This window comes from Trematomus bernacchii, unplaced genomic scaffold (genome assembly GCF_902827165.1).
Source record: "Trematomus bernacchii unplaced genomic scaffold, fTreBer1.1, whole genome shotgun sequence".
In the NCBI taxonomy this organism is placed as follows: Eukaryota; Metazoa; Chordata; class Actinopteri; order Perciformes; family Nototheniidae; genus Trematomus; species Trematomus bernacchii.
In genome coordinates this window covers 1,372,372-1,383,322 of record NW_022987580.1, presented here as the reverse complement: position 1 = coordinate 1,383,322, position 10,951 = coordinate 1,372,372, and the positions used below count along the sequence as shown (strand labels likewise).

The 10,951-nt window shown below is 42.9% G+C and overlaps 1 protein-coding gene across 1 annotated transcript; it reads right to left on the bottom strand.

Annotated features, from left to right (window-relative positions):
- Positions 1–3,567: 3,567 nt before the first annotated feature.
- Positions 3,568–3,890, bottom strand: LOC117479886 (ubiquitin carboxyl-terminal hydrolase 21-like; the record flags this gene model as incomplete). The annotated part of the gene is given in 1 exon segment (XM_034126997.1): positions 3,568–3,890. A coding segment is annotated over 1 exon segment (156 nt), but the record flags the coding sequence as incomplete, so codon positions are not given.
- Between the last annotated feature and the right edge of the window lie 7,061 nt (positions 3,891–10,951).

Here is a 10,951-nt window from a genome sequence, read left to right as displayed (position 1 = left end):
TATATATCTCCCTCTCTCTCTATCTCTCTCTCTCTCTCTCTCTCTCTCTCTCTCTCTCTCTCTCTCTCTCTCTCTCTCTCTCTCTCTCTCTCCCTCCACCATGTCAATTGTCCTGCAAGCTGTAGCCAACCATTAGCTGTTGAAAGCTTGCTGCTCGTAGACGTGTCCAGGCGTCTCCCCGGCAAACTTTCAAGCGTGTTCTGCCGCAAGCGAGCGGCAGGAGCGGGGCTGAGCATCAGCTGTGAGCTGGGCTTGCTGTTTAAAACACCTTGTTTGGATCCATATCTCTCGCTAGAATCTCCCACCATCCAACTAACAACAACAACAACAACAACAACAACAACAACAACAACAACGTCAAGCCTTTGGGCTCTGAAACTACGGCGCGGGCCGATGACAAATACACATGCGTTAATCGCACGTTAAAATAATTAGCGTTATTAACACGTTAACTTGACAGCCCTAAAATAATATATCGTGCAAAGCCTGAACTAACAAACTATGACCCTAAACTGACCATATTATCTTATATTATCTCATATTTCTACTGGTTATGACTCAGTTCTGCAGAGCAATAAATGCAATTCATGTGTCACCAAATCTGCTTTATGATCTTCAGGCTAAAAACAAAACTTAGTTTGCCATGACAACGCTTTCCCTTTCTTAACAAACCAATATATAAATCGATAATCGAGCAGACTTGAACAAATATTTGGGTGGAATATATTTCTGATATCAGATTTGAGGCAAAGAAAAGAAAACTAGTTCCCTTTCTGAGAGTTAACCCTAACCCATTGTTCAGTCTGTATTTGGGTTACTGTCCATGTAACAAAAACCCCTTAGATGAAAGCATCCTTTTTAAGGATACAGTGGTGCTTTTGTACAAAGAAAAGATATATAGTGAAAACCAGATTATTATTTTGTAATAAATGGTAAATAAATGCCCAGTCCCGGACTGGCCATCGGGAGGACCGGGGGGTTTCCCGATGGCCAGGCCTGTTAAGTGGCCTGCCTCACACAGGGTGACTGGCTGTCTACATGATGTGGCCTGCCGACATGGCCACTGTCATACAGATCATACATCAGAGCCCTCGATTGGTCTCTGTGTGTCATTCAAGCTCGGGATAACCTCAGCTCAGGTGAGGTAAAGGACTCTCTGAGTTTAGATAGTTAACTTATGGCGCATATCCACTACACGGCCTCGCTCGGTACGGCTAGGCCTCGTTAGGACTGGCTCACTTTATGGCGCATTTCCATTACAGTTTAGGAACTGGGGTAGTATCTATAGTAACGCAGTGTAGGCGGAGCCGTGACGTCATCTTCAATGAGAACCCCAGAAAAACAACACAGCCGTTAGCTGTTAGCACTCAGAGCTCACAGCTCCTCATATCTGTTCAGAAACTAGACAAAAGTTAAACAAGTACAAACCACAGACTGCCTGTGTCATGGAGAATACAGTCGCTGCTTTATTTATGTCTGTATAGGCCGTTGTTGTGAGTGTGGACGGTCGGAGCATATACTGCGTTAGCTTAGCCAATCTCCATTTAGAAAACAAGCATTTTAAAAGGTGTTTCTCCTGCCGTCTGTCTGCAGACTTGACAAAGCATTAATTCATGGTTTTTACTAACCGGTATCAGTATGTTGTTACTTCATCATTTAGAAACGTGTATTACAATTAAATCACGGTCAAATATGTCCATCTTGTTGTAGTTGTAGCCCCCTTGCCAGCGATGCTCTCTCTAGTTTAGCATACTCAGCCCGACTCAGCCTCGTTGTCTCTGGCCCTAGACCCACGATTTTATGAGGCCAGAAAAACTGTGAATTAGGACCCGCCGGCCGGTACTAGGCCAAGTGGAAACGCAACCAAAGACGGGCCGCTGACGTCACAGCCCTCTTAAACCGGGCTCCGCGCTGCAGTGGAAACGAGCCATTAGTCTAAGTTCTCAGTGGGTCTCAAACGGTTTGGTCACCATTTATGTAAACACATATTTCCATTTGAGGGAGTGATTAGTTAAATATGCATGAATAAAAAATAAAAAAGTGAAGTAGGTGAAAAAAGGTAAGATAAACTTTTACAACTTGTTGAGAGCTAAAACGAGTCTTTGCTGCTGCCTCAAAGAGGAGAGGGGGGAGAGGGGGGAGAGGGGGGAGAGGGGGGGAGAGGGGGGGAGAGGAGGGAGAGGGGGGAGAGGAGGGAGAGGGGGGAGAGGGGGAGAGGGGGGAGAGGAGGGACGAGGGGGGAGAGGAGGGAGAGGGGGAGAGGGGGGAGAGGGGGAGAGGGGGGAGAGGGGGGAGAGGAGGGAGAGGAGGGAGAGGGGGGAGAGGGGGGAGAGGAGGGAGAGGAGGGAGAGGGGGGAGAGGGGGGAGAGGGGGAAGAGGGGGGAGAGGGGGGAGAGGGGGGAGAGGTGGGAGAGGGGGGAGAGGGGGAGAGGGGGGAGAGGCTGGTTCAGGAGCACAGACACACTCATAAATGAACCAAAAATAAATAAATAAACAAGTTTCAGTGTTTTTTCATATTGAAATGGATGTTATTGGTTATGGCCATGATTTGATGATTATTGAAATGTGTACAGTTCTGTTTCATATGGGTGTTCCCATAGATCTAGTCTCTTTATTTGCCCCTCAAAGTGCACCAGATTGATGCATTTAACTCCAAAATGTAAAGGACCCCCCTAGAGGATTTGAGGTCCACCCCCACTTCAAATCACATGGATAGGTTCCTAAATACATTTACCATTTTTTTTTAAATAGTAACCCATGTCCATATGTTTATTTGTGGGTAGTAGATTGAAACTATAGGGCTGTCACTACGGGCCCTGCCTGAACCTGTTCGCTCTGCATGGCGTGAAGGGTCTGCTAATAAGCGACCAACAGAAAGGTTAATGTTAATGTTGTTGCACGTCACAAAGGCACGTCACAAAGGCACGGCACGTCACCTTAACCCCCCCCCCACACGTCACCTCAACCCCCCCCCAGTTACCACCACCCCCCCCCAAAGTATATTTCAGATCTGTGGGAAACACTGGATCTGTTTGGTGTTTCAGCCAATCAGAGACAGGCTCTGTATATATCTGAGACCTGTGATATATTGATGAAAAACAGTATAATAGGTCCCCTTTAATGAATGAAAAATACCGTCTCCCACCAGAAGGATATACCTTTTTTTAAATAATATACACAAGTTACTTAACAACTGTGTTTGAGGATCAGGGTGCAATGTTTTTGGATTAATATTAATAATACAGTATATAATAAAGGTATTCTGATTCTGATCCTGATCTAATACAGGCCTTTAGGTTTTATTTTTAATTTTCAATAAATGAAAAATACCATGTCTCACAAGTAGGATACATATACCATTATTAAACTTAAATAAAAGTTAGTTAAAAACTGTGGAAGAGGATCAGGGTGCAGTGTTTTGGATTATTATTAATATTAATAATACAGGTCTTTAGGTTTTTATTTTATTTTTGTATATATTTTTTAAAACATATTTACAAAAGTTAGTTAAAAACTGAGGAAGAGGAGGGTGTATTAGGGGATCAGGGTGCAGTGTTTCGGACTCACCTTGGCCTGGTTGATGATCAATCCCATGAAGGTGGTAACCAGCTTGGTCCGGGACAGAGGAGGGCTCTTCCTCCGTAGATTCGCTCTCTCAGAGCCGGGCAGAGAGGCCGGTTCCTCCGCAGCTGTGACCGTGTAGGAGTGTCGCAGAGACGGCATGCTGAGATTCTGAGAGTCGGTGAAATGTGCTGCAACTCCTGGAGCTCCGAGAAAATTAATGAGTAATCTGTGAGCGTGTGTGAGAGTGTGTGTGTGTTCTGCACTTGCCTGTGTTGGATAATAACAGACAGAGGCGGTGTGTGAGTGTGTGTGTGTGTGCGTGTGTGTGTGTGTGGGGTGGGGGGGAGTTTTTACTGCGTGCTATAAACAACCCCTCCCACACAGGAAACACTGATGCCTTCAGGTGCTGCAAGGAAAACCAACACTCCTCTTGGTGCATTAGTAAAGAAGGAGAAGAGGGTTTAAATAAGTAAAAGTAGGATATTATGGTCTTTAAATACTCAGTGGTGGAAGAAGGACTCGGATATTTAAGTCTACTAAATTGCAAAAATACTCTGTAACAAATAAAAGCTCTGTATTTAAAAAATCTCAAGAAAAAGAACATAAGTATTTGCATCAATATATAGCTGAAGTACCAAAAGTAAAATACAACTAATTATAATAATTACACTCAACATGAAACATTTCTCTATTATTGACACAATGGTTTTAAGAGCATTACAATAATTCATTTTGTGCCATAAGGAGAAGAAATGCAGTCCTTAATTTGATCTGTTCTCGCCTGTAATGAAACCTATTGTGTATCTAAAACCAAACACTGTGTGGTTACTAGCAGGCAGGAGAATATGGTGTGCTGGCAGAAAATAAAAGCTCTCTTCAGCTTTAATCCAGCGTCCAAACACCAGGGAGCCCAGAGACGTGCCGACCTTGACTTTGATCTTTAGACTGTTTCTGAATCCACACAGAAACTGTCTGATAAGACGCTTGATAGCCAGACTGTAAACCTTCACATGTCCTTACAAATCCCTGAGCCCAGTGCTTTTGAAATAACACACCATACTCAGCTAGTAAGTCATGGTTTATACCAATATTCAGATATGGGGAGTAATGGATTACATAGCGTCAGTATTAAAGTATTAGTTTACAGAACAGCACATCTTACAAAGAAGTAATATAATATGCTAGATAGATAGATAGATAGATAGATAGATAGATAGATAGATAGATAGATAGATAGATAGATAGATAGATAGATAGATAGATATAAGGATAGATAGATAGATAGATAGATAGATAGATAGATAGATAGATAGATAGATAGATAGATAGATAGATAGATAGATAGATAGATAGATAGATGGATGGATAGATGGATAGATAGATAGATAGATAGATAGATAGATAGATAGATAGATAGATAGATAGATAGATAGATAGATAGATAGATAGATAGATAGTTAGATAGATAGATAGTTAGATAGGAAAAAGTCCACAGTGTTGACATTTATAAAGACAAGTTAACCTGTAAATGTGCTATTTAGCTTGAAACGTTAGCTAACTAGCAGACGATTAAAGGTGGGGTAGGTAAGTTTGAGAAACCGGCTCGAGATACACTTGTTGTTATATTCCATGGAATGCTCTTAACATCCCGATAGCAATGAATATCTGAAGTGCTTTGACAATAAATCCATAAATAAATATCACCTGTGGAAGCTGTAGTACTGTAAAAAGCACGACCAATCATCTGAGCCGGCCCGGCTCAAATAACTGGATGGCCTACCTGCCTGTCAGCCTTCCATCTGTGCACAAACTTATCTCGTGCCCTCATTGGTCATGTGCGCGTTCGTGTGTGTTGGAGGAGGGGCTCTGTGAGGAAGTGGCAGATTTTCTCCGGTTGTGTATTTTCAAATTCTAGCGATCTCGAGCCGGTTTCTCAAACTTACCTACCCCACCTTTAACTGTATTCCCTTACAGTTACATTAAAAAAAAAAACAGATTAATGGTACATTTCTAAAAAGCTTACTAGAAGGATTACAGTGTTAGTAAAAACCTAAAAAGAGCATCTAGTGTTTGTTGTAAAAGGATCAGATGTTATATCTTCTCTGTCAGCTGTACTGTTCTGTCGGCTAACACTTTACGGTTTTCACTTTCTTTGGTTCATTTGTTCTGTTTTTAATTCAGCAGGCGAACCTATATGTTCATAAAACAGTGTGTGTGAGCTTAACTGTGTGTGTTAAACTAAAACGAAGCATTTTCTGTCATTGTGGCTTGGTTTTTGGTGCTCGGTGAAAGGTCAGGGGACAGTAATAGTATGATGATCGTAAATGTTAATGTCAATGTGACCATAATCTTATCCACACCCAGCTGCCACATCATGGGGAGGAGAACACAGCGAGGGAACACCTCAAACTGTTTCAAACACACCCAACACACAGTGAGGGAATCCCTCTCTGCAAACCTAATAATTAACCTGAACACATTGAAGAAGAAAGTGACGCGCTCACTTAAATACTTTCAATAATGAGATCACATTCCAGGTTTGTTACAGTCAGAACAACTTGTTCAAGAGTAGAGTCACTATGTACTCTTGAACAAGTTGTTCTTACTGCATTGAGGTGGGGAGCTGTTAACAACGGTTTGTTTCCACTATAGAGAGATGCAGAAATGAGTTCTCAAACCTGGAAATGGGTCAACATTTTACCACTTCCTGTTCTTTTGTGAACATGTTTGTGGTAAAACAGCGGAAACACAAGCTGAAGAGACTTTCATGTATTGATCTGCGACATAAAACAGTCAGTGTAAACCCATTTCATTTTGGAAAGCTTCCTTAAATCAGTCATTATTTGACCTACCAAAGTCTGGGGACCATGAATGTGTGTTGTGCTAAATGTAATTGCTAATTATCTAATTGTTTTAAAGATAATTTAATCTGTGAACCAACTATCTAAAAGGCCAACACGGCATCCCTAATTTAGTTTTGCATATTCATTTCCCCCAGAGGATAAACCCATGGTCGGAAAAGGGACCACATTACTCCTGTTCTTCTACAATGAGAGCCAGAGCCTTTTCTTATCAAGCTCCTCTTTTGTGGAATCAGCTTCCAGTTTGTGTTCGGGCGGCAGACCCCCTATCCGAGTGCGCTTAAGACCTTCCTTTTTGATAAAGCTTATAGTTAGGGCTGATTAGATTCAGCCCCTAGTTTAGCTGCTATAGGCTTAGACTGTCGGGGGGGACCTCACTTCTTCCTTCTCTCTGTCTGTACCTGTGTACTCTCATGTTCTGAATAACCCAGCTTCCCCCACATTTCTTTTTGGTGTCTATCTACGCCGGGATCCTGAGTCCTGATCTGAGTCCTGGATCCTGAGTCGTGATCTGAGTCCTGGATCCTGAGTTGTGGCTGATCTGAGTCCTGGATTTCGAGTCGTGGCTGAACCTGTCTCTGTGGTCCTGCCTGACTTTCATCATACTACTTCCCTGATGGCTCCCACAGGATTGTTGACATCCTCGTGGATTCATCTTCTTATTATAGAAACATGCATTTCCAAACATTTGGTCTACCTATGTTGTAAATGTATTATCTTTTCAATTTACACACGGCATCTATTGCACGTCTGTCCGTCCTGGGAGAGGGATCCCTCCTCTGTTGCTCTCCCTGAGGTTTCTCCCATGTTCCTTTAAACTGTGGGGTTTCTCTCTGGAAGTGTTTCCTTGTACGATGTGAGGGTCTAAGGACAGAGGGTCTAAGGGCAGAGGGTCTAAGGACAGAGGGTCTAAGGACAGAGGGTCTGAGGACAGAGGGTCTAAGGACAGAGGGTCTGAGGACAGAGGGTCTGAGGACAGAGGGTCTAAGGACAGAGGGTCTAAGGACAGAGGGTCTGAGGACAGAGGGTCTAAGGACAGAGGGTCTAAGGACAGAGGGTCTAAGGACAGAGGGTCTGAGGACAGAGGGTCTAAGGACAGAGGGTCTAAGGACAGAGGGTCTGAGGACAGAGGGTCTAAGGACAGAGGGTCTACGGACAGAGGGTCTAAGGACAGAGGGTCTGAGGACAGAGGGTCTAAGGACAGAGGGTCTAAGGACAGAGGGTCTAAGGACAGAGGGTCTAAGGACAGAGGGTCTACGGACAGAGGGTCTAAGGACAGAGGGTCTAAGGACAGAGGGGGTCGTATTGTCACTGATATTCTGTACAAACTGTGAAGTGCACTGAGACAAATGTAACATTTGTGATATTGGGCTATATAAATAAACATTGATTGATTGATTATGTTTTGGAAAGCTTTCCTAAATCAATCATTATTTGACCTTTCTTAACTTTTGTTACGACTGTACTGTATGTATTCCCTGTTTTCTGTTTCTGGAGGTTAAACGCTCCAGTGCAGCAGCAGAAGAGGGACGACTGCTGTGTCTCTGCCTCGAACATTGATATTTGAACATTTTACATGTTAATTGTAATACATCTTGTGGATTTGATGATTTCAAAGGTGTCTTTTGTGTTGAATTTGAGCAGCGGTGGATTTTGTTAGCCCCATTGTGCCATTTTAAGGGTGGGGCGTTTACAAAAAATAGTAAAGTGCGAGAAAGAAAGATTTTTACTTTTCAAATGAAATATAAAACAACCAATATGGGTACAATTTTCCTGCCAGTGGTAAACAAATAAAATAAGGAATGACACAGCGGTAGACAAAATTAAGGGGTGAACTCAAAATAATTAAAGGGGACCTATCATGCAAAATGCACCTTTGTACGTCTTTTACACATGAATATGTGTCCCCGGTGTTCCAGGGAACTCACCAAGTGTCAGAAAACACAACCCTCTCTATTTTCCTCCATACCCAAATCTCTAAAAAAGGGGCTGCAACGGATCTGATAAAAACTGATCCAGATTTGAACACTGTCCTGACGTCAGGACGGTGGCGCTACGGCTATTGGGCCAACTCCACCAATCAGGAGGAGACAGCCACGGCCATTGCCGTTAGAAAGCGCTGGAGACGCTGTAGTACATATGCCAGGCCTGTAAGTGGCGCTGTAGTCTGCCACAAAAGCAGCGAAGAAGACTTCCCGCCCATAGTTACCATGGTTACCCTTCTGTTTATTCTCCGCTGTGGCTTTCTTTCTCCCTCCCCGAGGCAAGCGTTTGCTCCTGCTGCTTTAATTCAATGCAATCCCTCCCCGTCGAGGCAAGCACTGTAATCCTCTCCGGTTAGTCCACCAGCAGATGACAAACACCCACCTCTCCGCCTCTTCCAAGGAACCAGGGGACCGTGCGGCAGAGTTTCAGTTTCAGTTTCTTTCGCCGGTCAAGATGTCCGTTAAAGTTTAAATCTTCCAGACAAAATGAGAAAAGTGCCGGTCAAAGGTCTTCTTTGTTATTTATTGAGCTTTAAAACAAATGAATAACAGACTCTATATAATAAAACACGGAGATCTCTTGTTCTCCCCCTCTTCTGACAGCCCAGCAGCTGATCAGAGCACGTCTCCCCTCTCCTGCAGGGGGGCGTGGTCAGCAGCTGATCAGAGCACGTCTCCCCTCTCCTGCAGGGGGGCGTGGTCAGCAGCTGATCAGAGCACGTCTCCCCTCTCCTGCAGGGGGGCGTGGTCAGCAGCTGATCAGAGCACGTCTCCCCTCTCCTGCAGGGGGGCCGTGGTCAGCAGCTGATCAGAGCACGTCTCCCCCTCTCCTGCAGGGGGGCTGTGGTCAGCAGCTGATCAGAGCACCGTCTCCCCCTCTCCTGCAGGGGGGCGTGGTCAGCAGCTGATCAGAGCACGTCTCCCCTCTCCTGCAGGGGGGCGTGGTCAGCAGAATCAGACCCGTAGACAGCAAACAGCACATAGAGCGAAATGAGGCATGGCTAAAATGCATGATCTGTTTGGTATTTTGAAAACAGAAACGTATAAATATACCTTATATAGGTATGGCCCTACAATATATCATTTACATATAGCATGATAGGTCCACTTTAAGTATTGAATTACCTTTCTTGAATCATCTTTCTTTTAAAATAAATAGCTCGTGACAAATGAATCCAAAGGCAAAGAACAAAGTATCACATCGATTGGTCTAAAAGCTGCTTGACTTTCTTTGTATGCCCCAATGGCCTTTTGTTCTAGCACATCTCTGAACACTGAATCATTCATCATTAGGGTCAATAAAATGTGGTTTAAAATGACATTTCGGGGGTGGATTAATCCTGATAAGAGAGAGATCATTAAACAGCCATGTGCCGCACACTATGATAAGAAATATTTGTTAATAATTACCTCTGAAAGTCATGTGATGTAAACAAGCAAGAGCACATGAAGGTTAATAAAAGTATTATGTCACAGATATACAAGTTTCTCAGAAACCTCCAATAATTACATCTTAAAACTCACCTTTTCTGTTCTTACAAAGCCGATCCCTTTATTAAATAATGCAAATATGTATTTCATCATCCCACACACGTCATTGAAGGAATACCTAGAGCAAACTCAGTGAAACCTTTTCTATAAACTAAACTTTAAAGTGACTCACTAACCGCCTTTACAAAGAGAAGTCAATCATGCGAGAGTGAAATACTTGAAACGTGACAAAGTACGTAACAGATGCGTGCGAAAATACTATCATCTAAGCTAATAATAGTCATAATTGATATGGACTACTGAAATGAATTAGTTGCAACATTGATGATTTTGTCCTTTGTTACTTGATTCTGATTGGTCAATTTGGACATTTAAAGTTCTGTTGTTTTTCACTAACAGACCGTTGCTAAGGAGAGCAGACCGTTGCTAAGGAGGATCAAGGGACTATGTGCTGTCATATCAATCGGGAGAAAGAAGTTAGGTACATTTTTTTGTATTAATGATGACTAAACTGTCCCCAGTAAATAAAATAAAAAAGAGAGCAAGAGAAGGAAAGAGGTTAAAAGAGAGAGAGCTGGACGTCAGAGAAATGAAAGAAGAAGACAGACAGGAAGTAAACGTTAAAGGGAACAGCAGAAGAAGACAGACAGGAAATAAACACTAAAGGGAACAGCAGAAGAAGACAGACAGGAAATAAACATTAACAGGAAGTTAGTAAGTTACGTTGCTGTTTCCGCAATTACAGCCATTAGTACGAAGTGGAATGGACTTCTTCTTAGTGGAAGCAATATGATCAATTTTAAAGCAATAAAACCATTTTAAATCTATATTGTGAATTAAGTCGTTGGTTTATTACGTGTGTAGCCATTGCTTTGAGATCCTGCTCACCCTGCCAGTGTTTGTTTTTTAAATAATGACCCATAAAGAAAGGCTGACAAAGATAAGAAATTACAAAGCAAGTATTTATATATATTGTTTCATGCTTGTTTGCACGGCGCAGCCCAGCCTTTCACTCGCCATTCAGTCACTGATTAGCTGAGTGATGACTTC